Source organism: Populus nigra, chromosome 5 (genome assembly GCF_951802175.1).
Source record: "Populus nigra chromosome 5, ddPopNigr1.1, whole genome shotgun sequence".
Taxonomy (NCBI): Eukaryota; Viridiplantae; Streptophyta; class Magnoliopsida; order Malpighiales; family Salicaceae; genus Populus; species Populus nigra.
In genome coordinates this window covers 22,944,503-22,961,150 of record NC_084856.1, presented here as the reverse complement: position 1 = coordinate 22,961,150, position 16,648 = coordinate 22,944,503, and the positions used below count along the sequence as shown (strand labels likewise).

The 16,648-nt window shown below is 36.5% G+C and overlaps 1 protein-coding gene across 1 annotated transcript; it reads left to right on the top strand.

The window, feature by feature from the left end:
- Positions 1–4,676: 4,676 nt before the first annotated feature.
- On the top strand, positions 4,677–9,573 carry LOC133694099 (cuscuta receptor 1-like). Its single transcript, XM_062115534.1, has 5 exons — positions 4,677–5,073; positions 5,222–5,380; positions 5,751–5,885; positions 5,962–6,108; positions 6,904–9,573. The coding sequence occupies exons 1-5, from the start codon at positions 4,701–4,703 to the stop codon at positions 9,138–9,140; spliced, it is 3,051 nt and encodes a 1,016-aa protein (XP_061971518.1). The 5' UTR covers positions 4,677–4,700; the 3' UTR covers positions 9,141–9,573.
- Positions 9,574–16,648: the final 7,075 nt, after the last annotated feature.

Below are 16,648 nucleotides of genomic sequence, written 5' to 3'. Positions count from 1 at the left end.
CAACTCTTTCTTTCTGTGTGATCAGTGGCAGTGACCTCTCCCAAGTCCACATGGTGGTAGAGAATCTTAGAGTCACTGGAGACATCCCCGATGAAGGAGGATGTGACCGCTTCATGACGAACAGAGACACCTCAGGCAGAAGGTGTGTGGGCCATAAAATGAGCCCAAATACAAACCGCCGCATGACGATGAGCGGAGACACCTCAGGCAAGAAGGTGTGTGGGCCATAAATATGAGCCCAAGTAGAAACTGCCGCATGACGACAGGCGGAGACACCTCGGATGGAAGGTGTGAGGACCATGATATGAGTCCAAGTTCAGACCGTCTCATGACAACAGGCGGAGACGCCCCAGAGCCAATATGATGGCTGGATATAAGTGGACAAGTGTATAGCCAATGAAGAGGCTATGATGAGTATGGAGACAAATGCAGGATTGACTTTCATGGATATTGCCCCCATGCTAAAGATCAATGAACTAGAAGAAATTTGCCTTGGACAATAAGTGGATGACTTGTGGAGCATTAAGACGCGACTGCTATGAAGGAGCAGAGGGCATGCGCAGGTTCCGGGAACAAGTTGACTCTTGTCAAGGTGGTGAGCTCAGTAATGACATTGTAATACTCAGAGTATGAAGATAGAGATGGATCAACCTTTAATGGGCTGTCCCCATGGTTAAAGGTGAAGAGCTACCTAGACTCTTGAGACTAAGAGCGGAAGACTCACGGAGAAGTAAGGCGTGGTTCCTACGGTGGAACAGAGGGCAGACGCAACTCCAGGATGAGTAGACTCTTGGAAGAGTGGTGAGCTCGTGATCACATTGAAATACTCAATGACTGTCGCACTTGGAAATATCCGTTTGAGGGGGTGTTGTAAGCCTTGGTGTAAGGCTTGATAAATCATTCCGGGCCAAGCATGGTTGATATGCTTGAAGGGGGATGTTGTTCCAGAGACAAGCGTTAAACACTCTTCAGATGAGATATGATAAACCATCTGGTTGAAGTGATCCTTTGGAGTGAGCAAAGAGGTGCTTGGATGACTCTGGTGATTAAAAGGTTTGGCAAGTACCTGGAAACTTGGCCAAAGACACTCTCGGAATGGTAAGCTTGGAAGAGCTGCAGGATGCAAGCGTGTGCTGAAGAAGCAAGAGAACAATTGCCCACATAAATGGCAAAGGGGGTGATTGTTGGAATATTGCCAATTATATGGCTGCCATTGTCAAAGAAGATGGCTGCAATGGTGGGTTGTTGGTGGCAGCCAACAACCATTGTCTAATGTCAAAGTTTGGTAAGTTTGGCAGCTACCATTATTGACAAAAGAGTAAGAGGAGCTGCCATGGATGCCTATAAATAGAGGCATATGTTAGAGAGCAAAATGAGAGAGTTAAGAGAGAGTGTAGAGCCAAAGATGTGAGAAATGTAGGAGAGAGTGGGCTGCCAAGGCAGCCAGCAGTAGCTGCCATTGCAGCACTGAAAAGAGAGAAATAGAGTGAGGTTGAGAGTTGCCAAAGAGGGGATGATTCCTCCTCCTCTATTGTTGTAAATCTTGTTCTCTCCCTATATAATGCAATGGCTTCTCCCGTGGATGTAGGCGGTTTGCCGAACCACGTTAAATATTGTGTCAGTGTGCTTAACCTCCAATGGGCAAATATCAGAACATCACCGGTCGGAATTCCCTACACAGTTAGCTGGTTCTAGGCTTAGGAGCATCACGCTATCCATATCACGTAAAACTCCTCCTCTTCTTCTATCTATATATTCTCTTTAATATGGCATTAAGGATGCATATATATCTTGAATTTGTAGAATTCATTTCAGAAACTGCAATAAAATGAACTGAAGCTTGAAAAAAAGTATAGGTTTTATTAGTTCAAACTAAAAAATGGAATCGACCGCTTAATTGATTATTGTATAGATAGATATAGGATCATTGTGGTCGGTTGAAGCAAAGTGGAATCGACCCGGATAAACTATTCTAAAAGATAAAAACATTAAAGGATGTCAAACTTACAAAAAAAAAAAACTCTTGAAATCATAGTTGAAAATTGAATTTGATTTCTGATTTTTCTGAAAATCTCTATTTATTTGCTGGAAAGTAATTTCCTTTTGAAAAGTGAATTCCAGGAAAGTGAATTATTTTTTGATATTTGGTAGTGTAATGAAAAATAAATTGGAAAACAGTTTCTAGTGTTTGGTTATGTCATGGAAAATGAGCTGGAAAATAACTTATTAATGTTTTATTTTCTCAAGTTTATTAAAATAATGAGAAACAAATCTTACATATTAAAAAGCTGAATGAGGATGAAATTGAAAAAAAATATAATTTCATAAATTATCTCAAATAAAATAAATAATAATCAAAATAATAGAAATTAAATCTAAAAAATAAAATAAAAATAAAAGTAAAAGATGAAGAAATTAAAATAATAATAATTAACATTTCATAAATTATTTCAAATAAAATAAGTAATAATTAAAAGAATGAGGACCAAATTTGATAGATAAAAAATTTCAATAAGAAAATGATAAGGAAAAAACAAATAACAATTATAAAAATGAAGACCAAAATTAATATAAAAAATAAATTTTAAGAGATGAAATTGAAAAATAAATATTTAAAACAAAATATATATAGCAATTAAAAGTTTGAGTACCAAACTTTGGTTTTTTTAATTACCCAAAGTAGCCAAGCCCATTACGAAGGCTGTAACACAGCCCATGCAATTTTGGCAGAATAAACAGCCCATCAGCAGGGAGTTCCAAGTCTCTTCAACTACAATTTTGGCATCATTTATGATCTTTGGTTGAGCAGGTTTACTAGCTAGGATCACATTACAAATCTCACCGTCAGAAACGATTTTTTCCTGCTGGGCACTATTCGCTTGATGTTTCAAGACTTCATTTTCCTGATCTTTTCCGGCTTGAAATGACTTTGACAGAGGATTTCACTTTGGGAATTACATTTAGAGAAACTCCATTGTTGAGCATGTCCAAGCAAGCACTAGGATAACAGACTACTGAAAAATAATAATCCGTGACAGAGTAACAAGCAGCAGCAACCCGGAGCAAATAATAAAGATTGATCGCTGGAAAAGGAGTGCAATTCAGATTAAGACTATTGGGGTGTATTTCTGACAAATGGATGTGTAATCTTAATTGAAAACACAAACATTTTAATATTTCAAAAGAGATATTCTAAATATTTCACAAGAAATAAAAATCAGTAGGTGCAGTAAGAAGAAATTATTGATAATAGAAATCATTTTCTAATCTCTTCTGCCATGTATTTCATAAGATCAAATCAATTGTTCATAGCACCTGACTTCCCAAGTCTATGAAGAAAAGCAAAACAGTAAACAAGAAGTTGGAATATCCTTTAATCCAACACCACAAACCGAGCGATCTGTGCCGTGGTGCGGGCCCCTGGCTAGCACTGTCCGTGAAGACTCTCTCATTCAATGAACCCCAAGTCTCCCTTGGATAATTCAGCATAGAAAATTCAATGAGTTCCAAGTCTCTTTGACTACAATTTTGGCATCATTTATGATCTTTGGTTGAGCAGGTTTACTAGCTAGGATCACATTACAAATCTCACCGTCAGAAACGAATTTTTCCTGCGGGGCACTATTCGCTTGATGTTTCAAGACTGCATTTTCCTGATCTTTTCCGCCATGAAATGACTCTGACAGAAGATTTCACTGTGGGAATTACATTTAGAGAAACTCCATTGTTGAGCATGTCCAAGCAAGCACTAGGATAACTGACTAGTGAAAAAAAATAATCCGTGACAGAGTAACCAGCAGCAGCAACCCGGAGCAAATAATAAAGATTGATCTGTATTGATCGCTGGAAAAGGAGAGCAAAGTGCAATTCAGATTAAGACTATTGGGGTGTATTTCTGACAAATGGATGTGTTATCTTAATTGAAAACACAAACATGAAATCTCAAGTGACAACAGTTGAAGATTAAAGGATATTATTCTGTTGAGTTTAAGACAAAATTAATAGCTAAAATCATCTTATGAAGCTCGTAATTGATGTTTTTATTTATTTATTTTTAGTAAGCCATTGATAATATATATATATATTTTTTTCCATTTTTTCCTTTCTTCGATCAAATTCATTTTGATGATGTGGATTATAGGAATCTTGACTTCACAAGTCTATGAAGAAAAACAAATGAAAGTGGCTGATGAAATTAATAGCTGCGTCGGAAATCATTTCACTCCATTGACAAAAATTAAGGAAGTGGGGGTAGGCGATATTGATATTTCAAAAGAGATATTCTAAATATTTCACAAGAAATAAAAATCAGTAGGTGCAGAAAGAAGAAATTATTGATAATATAAATCATTTTCTAATCTCTTCTGCCATGTATTTCATAAGATCAAATCAATTGTTCATATATAGCACCTGACTTCCCAAGTCTATGAAGAAAAGTAAAGCAGTAAACAAGAAGTTGGAATATCCTTTAATCCAACACCACAAACCGAGCGATCTGTACCGTGGTGCAGGCCCCTGGCTAGCACTATCCGTGAAGACTCTCTCATTCAATGAAGCCCAAGTCTCCCTTGGATAATTCAGCATAGAAAATTCAATGATACAGATATTGTCACTGTCCGATCAAATGCATGAAGAGGACAAATTAAATTGTATATAAGAGACAGCTTGCCTTTGTATTTGGTCAAGTAGCTAGGAGCGTTATGAAGATGAGGCAAATGTGGGTGTGGATGCTGCTCATGGCACTGGCCTTCGTCAACGACCGGAGCCATTGTTGTTTGGAGGAAGAGAGAATTAGTCTCTTAGAGATAAAAGCTTGGTTCAATTATGCAGGTGCTGGGTACTATGATCTAGAAGGTTGGGATAAAGAGCATTTTAATTGCTGTAACTGGGATATGGTTGTGTGTGACATCGCCACAAACCGAGTGATCGAACTACATCTTTTAGATGTAAATTCTGATGATCTCAATGCAGTCGAAGACTTGGACTTCAATGCGTCTTTGTTTCTGCCTTTCAAAGAACTGGAGATTCTCGACTTAAGCTTCAACCAATTAGTTGGTGGCTTAAAGAACCAAGGTTCTATGCTTTCAATTTTCTTTTAGCTAACACATAAAGCTAATTATATTTCAAGTAACTTTACATTGAATCTTGATGGATATTGGGATGGTTTAAATATATATATATTTATATGTTAATTTCTTTGGTTATGACAATCTTCTTTCAGGTTTTCAAGTGCTAGCTTCAGGGTTGAGGAATTTGGAGAAACTTTATCTACATGGCAATAAATTAAACGACAGCATTTTATCATCTCTCAGTGGATTTTCAACTCTCAAATCTCTAGATCTGTCAAGCAATAGGTTCACAGGATCAACTGGTCTCAATGGTAAAGTTGTAAATCATTCCTATCTCGGATGGCATTCCCTACTGAGGTTTAATAATTACATGTGTATTAACCCATAAGTAATTGTTTGGATGAAGCCTTAAAAAGGCTTTATATAATTAATTCTTTAACGCATTTTTTAAGTGAAATAATTTGAAACTTACATATACATAGTACTATTAACTTTTGTTCAATTTTTTAATTTTAAAAAAATAAATGAAGGTGAATATCTAATTATTAGAATTTTAATATTATATTAAACAGTTATTTTAATTTAAAAACTTAAACTATGTCTTGTATATTAACTCTAACATTATAAATTATTGAATTATTGTAAATAATTATTATTGATTAATTGTTCTCTCTATCACAGGCTTAAGGAATTTAGAAACCTTGTATCTGAAATCATCTGACTTCAAGGAAAGCATTTTGATAGAGTCATTGGGAGCGTTGCCATCCCTCAGAACCTTACAAGCACGTTATAGTAAATTTAAACACTTTGGGAAAGGTCAGTGACAGTTTTGGTGCCTAAAACAATATGATATTTATAATATATTGATGGATTTATTTGGTCTGTTCCACAGGGTTGTGGAATTCGTCTAGCCTTGAAGAAGTGCTCCTCGATGATTCTTCTCTCCCAGCAAGCTTTTTTAGGAACATTGGACCCTTGTCTACTCTTAAAGTCCTATCCTTGAACGAAGTTGACTTCAATAGCACCCTACCTGCTCAAGGTAATTCTACAAAAGAACAATTATATATAAGAGTATTGAAATCCAAATAACAGTTGACTTCATTAGATATTAATTTGTGTTATATCTATGTTTTATTAAACTAGAAATTTACTCCTAATGTTACGTAAAGAAAAGGATAAAATCTAGAGTTTCTCAATCTCTAAAATTTCTCAGTCTTAAATTAAGGGTAGCTGGCAGATGCATGGAGTCAGTTAGAGTTAGTTAACAATATAATAAATCGTGTAATGATGCATGTGGGGAAGTGTATATATATATATAATGGTAGGAGGATTACGCACGCAAGAAATAACAGAATCATTCTCCTCTTAACAGCTTAATTAAGGCATACAACCATCCCTCAAGACCCTTTCTCTCAGGGATACTAATTTAAGTCAATATTGAAAGGAATGGCTGCTCTGTACCACCACTATTTTCATCGTATAGGCACAAAAATTTCTAGGCCTAATTAGAGAACAAAACCTAGCTATAGAACATTGTTAAAATATCAGTTTGATATAACCGATCGGATAAAAGATTATAACTATTTTCATCAAAATTATCTGATATTAAGAATGCACCATAACAACAAGTTTTCTACGAAATAATGGACACCTGCCTGCTCACAGAATTAATTTTGTCTCTGGAAAGCTAGTATATATGCTAAATGGCACCCTGCCTCCCCAAAGTAAATTAAATCACTAAAAAACTTGTATTGTTGAATAGATCTCTCAATATATAGTACATGATTGTTATATTCCTATTCCCTTAACATGAACATATGGATATATTCTGCAGGCTGGTGTGAACTGAAGAATCTTGAACAGCTATTTCTCTTCGGAAACAATCTAAAGGGCGTACTTCCTCCTTGTTTGGGAAATCTATCATCTCTACGATCCTTGGATTTATCTGACAACCAATTGGAGGGGAATATTGCCCTTAGTCACCTTTCTCATCTTCCGCAGCTTGAATACCTCTCAGTTTCATATAACCACTTTCAAGTTCCAATATCATTTGGTTCATTTATGAACCTCTCCAACCTCAAGTTCTTTGAATGCGATAACAATGAGCTAATAGCTGCACCCAGTTTTCAGCCTTCAGCTCCCAAGTTCCGGCTTCGTTTTTTTAGTGCTTCAAACTGTACTTCAAAACCACTCAAAGCTGGATTTCCAAACTTCCTGCGTAGCCAACATGATTTAGTGTTTGTTGATCTATCCCACAACAAATTCGTTGGAGAACCTTTCCCATCTTGGCTGTTTGAGAATAATAGAAAGTTAAATCGACTATATTTGAGAGACACCTCATTTATAGGTCCTTCGCAGCTGCCACAACATCCAACACCCAACCTTCAGACAGTAGATATGTCTGGCAACAACATACATGGTCAAGTTGCAAGAAACATATGTTCGATTTTTCCACGTTTGAAGAACTTCATGATGGCTAACAACAACCTTACAGGTTGTATTCCTCCTTGTTTTGGGAATATGAGCTCTCTTCAATACTTGGATCTTTCCAACAATCACATGTCTTGTGAACTGCTTGAGCATAATTTGCCAACAGTAGGCTCCTCGTTGTGGTTTTTAAAGCTGTCCAATAACAATTTCAAAGGGCGATTACCACTCTCTGTGCTCAACGTGGCTGACCTAAGTTACATCTTTCTCGATGGAAACAACTTTTCTGGACAAGTATCGGGTACCTTTGCATCATCATTTCGGTGGTTTGATATCAGTAACAATCTTTTGTCCGGCATGCTTCCAAGGGGAATTGGGAACTCTTCAATATCCTTGCAGGGAATTGACTTGTCCAGAAATCATTTTGAAGGTACCATTCCAATAGAATATTTCAATTCTTCTGGGCTTGAATTTTTAGATCTTTCTGAAAACAATCTGTCTGGGTCTTTGCCGTTGGGCTTCCTTGCACCATATTTACGCAATGTCCACCTATACGGAAATCAATTGACCGGTCCACTGCCAAATGCTTTTTATAATAGCTCTGATTTGGTGACATTTGATCTCGGCGATAACAACTTAACTGGGCCCATTCCAAATTGGATTGATAGCCTTTCGGAATTGAGCATTTTTGTTCTCAAATCTAATCAATTCAATGGGAAACTTCCTCAACAGTTATGCTTGTTAAGGAAATTAAGCATATTGGATCTTTCAGAAAATAACTTTTCTGGTCCGTTACCCTCATGTTTGAGCAATTTAAATTTTACGGCATCGGATGAAAAAACTTTGGTCTTCACTGGTTGGGAGTCAAGAGATGATGGAAGCCGGCAAGAAGTACTTGCATCCATAGGGGGAAGAGAATTGGGGAACGATGGTTTTTATCTTTATGAAAAAGGTTTGCGGCCAGAGATCAGTGGAAAAATATCCGTAGAGCTTACATCAAAGAAGAATTTCTACACTTACGAGGGCGATATCCTTCGTTACTTGTCTGCTATGGATCTTTCTTGTAACAGATTCACTGGAGAAATCCCGACAGAATGGGGAAAGTACTTAAGTGGGATATATTCTCTAAATCTGTCACAAAATAATCTCACTGGATTGATCCCTTCATCCTTCTCCAACCTAAAGCAGATAGAGAGCTTGGATCTTTCTCACAACAACTTGAATGGGAGAATTCCTGCACAACTCGTTGAACTGAACTTTCTAGCAGTTTTCAACGTGTCGTACAATAATTTGTCAGGAAGAACACCGGAGATGAAAAATCAATTTGCTACCTTCGATGAGAGCAGTTATAAAGGGAATCCTCTTCTTTATGGACCTCCATTGCAAAACAGTTGCGACAAAACAGAATCACCATCCGCGAGAGTGCCTAACGATTCCAATGGAGATGGTGGCTTCATAGACATGTACAGTTTCTATGCCAGCTTTGGTGTGTGTTACATAATTATGGTCTTGACAATTGCAGCAGTACTGCGCATAAATCCGCATTGGCGACGCAGGTGGTTTTACTTCATTGAAGAATGCATCGACACTTGCTGCTGCTTTTTGGCTATTAACTTTCCCAAGTTGTCCAGATTCAGAAGGTGATTGGATCTTATCAGGAGCGTGTGGTCTGCTTTCTGAATTTGTTGTAATCCTCTGTGGAGAAGCAGTCGCATTCCAAATCAATGGTTGCTCACTGCATGTTTAGCAATTTGCCTGTAAGAAGTGTTCTGTGGAAGTGTTCTTTGGAAGTGTTCTTGTTGCTGAATTGTGCTTCAGCACTTTTAACTTTAAAAATGTAATGTCATATCAAGATTTGAAGGAGACCAAACAATTAATTCAGGTTAGGTTTATCTTTAGATGAACTGCATCATAAAGCCGCCACCGTTTTTCCCCTTTGAAATTCCTCTGCATTGGTCTTCGTTGGGGGTCAATCGGTTATCTTTCCTCTAGTTTTTTCTTCCACGATTTCAATCAGCCATGACAAGTGTATTTTACATTTTCTGTAACTGAATTCCATAGATATACACTTTACTTGTTTTTTCGTAACAAAAAAAAAAGAAAGAAAAAGAAAAGAAGAGGTAACCGTGACTTGAAGTCATTGTACCGATCACCGTTTCCACTGAGTTGGGTGCCATGATTGATTACTGCTGTTGCAATGTGAGAGTAATCCATCTGGAAAAAACTCTTCTCGATCGATAGCAAGTATGCAATGATTGCATTCAGATAATAATGAGCTTAGAGCTGACATAGTTTGGCAGCACAAAAGCCTAAGAAGGCCTGCTAAGGAGACAAGCTCATCCAGCCTTAAGTGTATATATTGAAATATTCAAGTCTAGCCCAGATTAAATTAACTCAGGAGGCCAGGAAATTCAAACCCCATGAAAGGCTTAGATGGCCGTGTAGCAAATTGTCAATATTTTTTTCTCAACAACCCTCAACCACCCTCTCCTTTCCAACCACCCTCTCCTTTTCAGCCATTATAATGATGCTTCCCCTTCTCAAGAAGATACAAGAGAAAAACAAGAAAGAAGACCTTCTCAAGAAGATACAAGAGAAAAACAAGAAAGAAGAGAGAGTGCAGTGTGTGTGCAGAGGAAGAAGAGAGAGTGCAACTGTGTGAGAGAGAGAGAAATACTGAGAAAAGAGTGAAACACTGGGTTTGAGGGATTGTACTGGGTTGAGTAGAGTGTTTGTATCATTCCTCCATTAATATACAATCTGCTGCCTCCGTGGACGTACCCGGTTTTGGGGAACCACGTAAATTTGCTTGTTTTGTGTTATTTTTGTGTTTGCTTTCGATCCAGTATGCACAACAGGCCGAACCTTATATGCAAAACAAGGAGGCCAGGAAAAGCAGAAGAGACCATCAATTTCTGCTCTCTCTTCATATTTCTGTCTTCCACCAAATCTGGGTTTGGTCACAATCCGTTCGACAATGTTAGATTTATTTCTGAAATCTTAAGATTTTCTTGTTTAATTTTGCGTTTCCTCTTAGTTTAATAAAAATGTACATGGTTTTATTACTATAATGATGAGAATCAATAGAGTCTTGCATTTGAAATTAGACCCTACAATCTAACCTCGTAATTAGCTTGTTGAGATTGTTAAATAACAAAATAGAACAATCCCCTGTTTCATGATGTTCTTGGATCCTTTCTCCTCTAAATTAGCATGCTTTTATTCAAGTTGAATTTGAACTCTTGGATTGTTAGGGTGGCATCGTTTTCCAACATGCCATAATTTCTTCCGCAAGGAAATCATTAGGAAAGTACTGGTTGGTGCTATGCAAACGCATCAGTTCCACCATCGTCACCATACAATTCAGGCGTTCACGACGTTCACGTTTCAACTCAACAATTCTGTATTCTTCTTTTCATCATGACTATCAATTTTCTGAAACGGCATTGTTGAAATCACGACATCCCACTTTTGACTATTTTATAAATTCATTGTTTGCACTCAATGGAGCTTAATGGCAATGGTGAGTTCATTAACATTCTAATTTTGATTTGATGATGAAGTGGCAGCTAATCTCTTTAATTAACTCCCAATCAATAAGGCGTACTTAAATTGACTTGGAGTGAAAAACTTTTTGCTTAAGAACACAGTCCGGCCCCTAGTTACCTTGACTCCAATGTCAAGGTCTCATTAATTAATTTAAATTTTATATATAATGTATTCAGTTCTTGTTTTAGATATAACTAGTTGCGTGTCCGCGGTACGCGGCGGGCTTATATTTTATTTTCATAAAAAATACTATAAAAATTTATAATATAAAAAATAATGTTTTTTCAATATTAATAATACTTTTTTAAAAAATTATTAATTATTTTATTAATCATATTAATTATAATAAAACTAATAATATTAATAACACAGATAATAATATTTTTAATTATAACATTATTAATTATAATAAAATTAATAATAGTTTTAATACAAATAATAATATTTTTATATGAATATTTAGAATTATAATTAAAAAAAAATATTATTATTTTTATTATAATTCAAAGTACGGGGTTGCAGGTTGGGTCTCTGGCCGGACCCAAGGGCGAGAACCCAAAGGGATTGGGGGTTGGGTCGGGCGGGGACCCAAGGGGCTGGGTTGGGGGTTGGGTCGGGCGGGGACTCAAGGGGGTTGGGGGTTAGGTCCATGTCTGGACCCAAGGGGGTTGGTTCCGTAGGGGAACCTAAGGTGGTTAGGGTTTGGGTTAGAGTCTAAATCCAAAAGGTTTGGGGGCTTGAGTTTGTGCCCGGACCCAAGAGGGTTGGGTCTGTGTCCCGACCCAAAGTGGTTGGGGTTTGGGTTGTGGCCGGACCCAAGGGGGTTGGGTTTTGAGACGTGTACGGATCCAGGGGGGTTGGGGGATGGGTCCATTTCTGAACCCAAGGGGGTTGGGTCAGGGTCTAGACCCAAATTGGTTGGGGTTTGGGTCCTTCAGTGTCCAGACCCAAGGGGTTTGTTTGGGTTTGGGTCCTTCGGTGGCCTAACCCAAGGGGTTTGGGTCCTTTCGTGTCCAGACCTAAAGGGGTTGTGTCTGTCCGTGTCCATACTAAGGGGGGTTGGGTCCTTGTCCAGACCCAATAGGGTTGGTGTTTGGGTCCTTTAGAGTACGGACGCATGGGGGGTTGGGTTCGCATCAAGACCAAAGGAGGTTGGGGGTGGGGTGGGGACCCAAGGGGGTTGGTTGATGGGTTCATGTCTTGACCAAAGGGGGTTGGGTCCGTGTCCGGATCCAATCGGGTTGGGGTTTGCGTTCGTGGTTGGACCCAAGAGCATTGGGGATGGGGCCATGTTTGAACCCTAAAGGGTATGGGATTGGACCTTGGATAGAACCAAGGGGGTTAAGGGCTCGACCCGTGTCTAGATCCAAGTGATTTGGGTGAGGACGCATGACCCAATAGAAGGGGGTCCATGTTCGGACCTAGTGTGTAGGTCAGCAGACTTACGAATCTGGCCCTAACACTAGGTGTCCACAACCTAGGGCTTAACCTCTCCCCCCTGCAGCCTTGGAACTCTTTGTGGCTGGGCATGAATGCCCTTGCGCAAGGTGTTTGTGTGTGGGGTTGCAGCACACCATGCAACCATCAAATGTGCAATCTACAATGCTATAAGTCTTGATGAAAATAACCTTTCCCATATGATTTAGCTTTATGTATATAATATAATAATAATAACATTCAAAGAAAAATCATATAGTTGCTTTGAAGGATAAAATTAAAAATTATTATTATTATTATTATTATTATTTGTGCCATAAATATTATTATTTTTATTATAATTGAAGGTATTAATATTTAAAATACTATTATTTGTGTTATAACTATTAATATTTATATTATAATTCAAAGCATTAATATAACACATCAAACGTGTCTAAAACAATCATAATTTTATATTCGACTATTGAACTGTACTCTAGATTGTACTCTAGATGACTCTATATCCACGACATAAATCTTTTTAAATTAGGCCTCGAAGATTCTATTTTTGTAGTTTTAATTATTTTTTTAATTAATTTTAGATTTTAATTATTTTTCTCACTTAGTTTTTAATTCTTTTGATTAGGTCAGTTTTAAACTTCTATATCAACAAAGGGAGTATTGTTTTAAGATTAGATTATTGAATTACTAAGTTTTCAATAAAAATATCAGAATTTTCTCTCAATTCCTATATAATTTTAAAACTATAACTTTAGAATTTGAGAAACTTCAATTTGGCCAGGAGTGATATAAGGAAACGAGAAGGTTGTTACACACAAATAATGAAGAAAGTGGGATATCACACTTCTGACACCTTAATTTATACACCAAATGCAATGCCGTTTGAATTTAGTTATTACACATGCCGTGGGATATCTTTCTATTTGGGCAATCTTATTTTCAAGAAAAATCCCCAGAAAGCATGCTAATCACAATTTATTTCAATTATATTAAATTTTTTTATGTTAATATGTTAAAGAATTTATGTTGAAAAATAATTTTTAACATTAAAAATAAGTGGGGTTTGTTTTTTATTTGACTTTAAATATGTCACTTGATCATGTTTTAAATAATTTTTTCATCAAATAATTCAATATTACAGGATTAAGTTTAGTTAATCAAGTAATTTAACATAAATTTAACAGGGGGTCTTATTTTATACTCCCTTTATGATGGTTCAAGCAATAATTGCAGCCTTTATCATGGGGAGATCTTATTTTTTACTCCCAGAGACCAATACAGGCCTGCATTGCTTTTCTTGGATCTGTCCTTGTAAATTTAACATTATTGTGGCTCATCGACTAGCATCAAAACACAGCACTATCAAGGATCAAGTTCAGTTTGATGATGTGGATTATGGGAATCTTGACTTCACAAGTCTATGAAGAAAAACAAGTGAAAGTGGGTGATGAAATTAAGAGTATGTTAAAAAAAGTGGGGTGATCAAATTTCTTAAAAAGATGACAGTCATTTCCTGATACGGGTTGAATCCTAGCTTGAATCATGCTCCAACAAGAGTGTATTTGAAATTAAAAAAGGTCGCAAGGAGACCACCAGTTTCTACAAGGAAATCACCAAGAAATTACTGCTTGCTGGTGTTTTAAAATCAAAATGGCCGACCGCAAGTCAAGCATATTCGTACAAATGGCTGCCCCATTCAAGGTTTCTTTAGATAATTGATCACAAACAAAAGGTGAAAAATCATTAATATCAAATTAAATCAAACCAAAAAATTCTTGTAATTATGCAGGAAACTGTTTCTCTAAGATTTGCTTATAAAAATCCATATTGAGATTAAACTGGGTCCTGCATGCGTTCTCGAAAGCTGACAATATTGTATGTGGAGTATTTTTATTTTTCTTTTATAATAATCAAGTGGATATATCATTAAAGCTAGTGCCAGTAGGAAGATGGCAAGCTACAAATGAGAAGCAGATTTCTCTGAAAAAAGATCGCGAGGAGACCACCGATGTCCATTAGGAAATCACCAGGAAATTACTACTTCCGCGAATGGCACGTCTGCGTACAACACATTTTATGCTTTAGAAGAAGTGGAATATCCTTCTTCTGGTCAATGCAAATTGTTTAGTGAAGTTTTAAATTGAACAAAAGCAATTATTTTCTTATCTCTTGTGTAATATCTTCCACAGATCAGATCAATTGAGAGACAATGTGGTTTGTTAAACTAAAAACACCCAAAAATAAATACAGTAAAATTATATAAAAACAATTTACAAAGTCTGCGAAGTTATCACTGGAAAATCAATTGAGGACAGTGTGAAAGCATATTTTAAGGTGGTAAACGCAATAGTAGCCAAGGAAGACATAAGACATGTGATTAAATGAAGCGAAATCCATAAAAACACAATAAAATTAGATAATATTAAATATATATATATATATATATATATATATATATATATATCAAGAAACACGTTGACCTGTGCCATGGTGCAGGCCCTGGCTAGTTAACATTAACAGTCAGTACCGTCCGTTGATCAAATGCATGAAGAGGAGAAAATTGTATATAAGAAACAGCTTGCTTGCTTTTGTATGTGGTCAAGTAGGAGCGTTATTAAGATGAGGCAAATGTGGGTGTGGATGCTGCTCATGGTGTTGGCAACTAAAAGTGTAAGCTGTTAGGGTGATGTCCTAAAATATGATAACTCTTTGGGCTTGAAACTTGCATAGACCCACATTACCTCGTGTTTAATTTTTATCAAATAAATAAGGATGATGAGATTCAAACTCTTGACCGCTTAGTCATCAAAACTTTAATACCATATCAAATAACCAATTCAACCCAATAGCTTAAACTAATATCAAAGAACCATCTCAACCCAATAGCTTAAGCTATTAGGTGAGGTCTCAAGATATAATTTATATTATTCTCTAACACATTCCCTTAAGTGAAAACTCTTTGAATTTGAAACTTGCACAAACTCACATTACCTTTTGCTTAAATTTAATTAAATAAATAAGGATGATGAGATTTGAACTCATAACCGCTTGGTCATCAAGATTTTGATATCATATTAAAAAACAAATTCAACCCAAAAACTTAAGATTTTAAGTGAGATTTTAGGATATGATTTATATTATTCTTTATTAATTTCATAGAAGAAAGAATTAGTCTCTTAGAGATAAAACCTTGGTTCGATCATGCAGGTGCTGGGTCCTATAAGCTAGAAGGTTGGGATAAAGAGCATTTTAATTGTTGGTTTTGTCTTGGTTGCATTGAACCAATGACAACCTTTCCATATTGTTGTCAATATGATAAACACAATTATTAATGTACTTCACAATTTTGACCAGTCTCTTGCTCCACACATTATGACGTTTTCTCCTTTGAATATGCATTCCTTTCACGTTAAAAACACACATCTTTCACATTTACCTTTCATTAGTTTCTGGGAATGCAACTGTTTAGCATGATGCAAAACCACATGATTCTTTTACAATGTCATGTATGTCACATTCATTTATGACTCAATCTTTTGCATTCACCTCTTTTTTATTGACAGCTGCCACTAATCACATTTTAATCATCTCTACTATATTCCACTTAATTACTTACATCTTTATTTAACTACACCAGGTTATGCTATGAAACTGCTCCACCACCTTTTTCCAAGGGCTCAAGACAACTTGTTGTTTCTTTTCTGCGTTTCTTCTATGTGGTTGCTGCTTCACAACATCATCATTTATGGCATCATTGCCATGACTGTTTGTTTACGCGGCTGTGGTTGCTTTTAAAAAAAATTGCGCTTTTTAAACGTTTGGTAACAAAGAACCATAATTTACTATTCATGTGGGGCCAGCTAAAATTGGTTAAAACTGCAGGTTTACGGAAAGCAGCGGAGAGTTTTCACTCTTTACTATCACGTGAACAGTGGAGTCACCCTCCACTGTTCACGTGATAGTAGAGTCACTCTCCACCGTTCTTGTTACTGTTCCGGACCGACCAGGTCTGGTCCAAAGCTAATTATATTGAACCAGGTCTGACCAGGTTAAAAAAAATTAATTTTTATTTTTTTAATTGTGTTTTATTCAAAAAATTAGAAGTAGATCGCTTGATGACATAATATTTACAGAATTTGATTGCAATCTCAATTTTGTTCTTG

Bases quoted from the DNA above. Each gene is read 5' to 3' on its own strand.
- LOC133694099 (XM_062115534.1), top strand. From the start codon at position 4,701: ATGAAGATGAGGCAAATGTGGGTGTGGATGCTGCTCATGGCACTGGCC. The intron at 5,886-5,961 runs GTCAGTGACAGT...TCTGTTCCACAG, and splicing joins ATTTAAACACTTTGGGAAAG to GGTTGTGGAATTCGTCTAGC. The intron at 6,109-6,903 runs GTAATTCTACAA...TATATTCTGCAG, and splicing joins TAGCACCCTACCTGCTCAAG to GCTGGTGTGAACTGAAGAAT.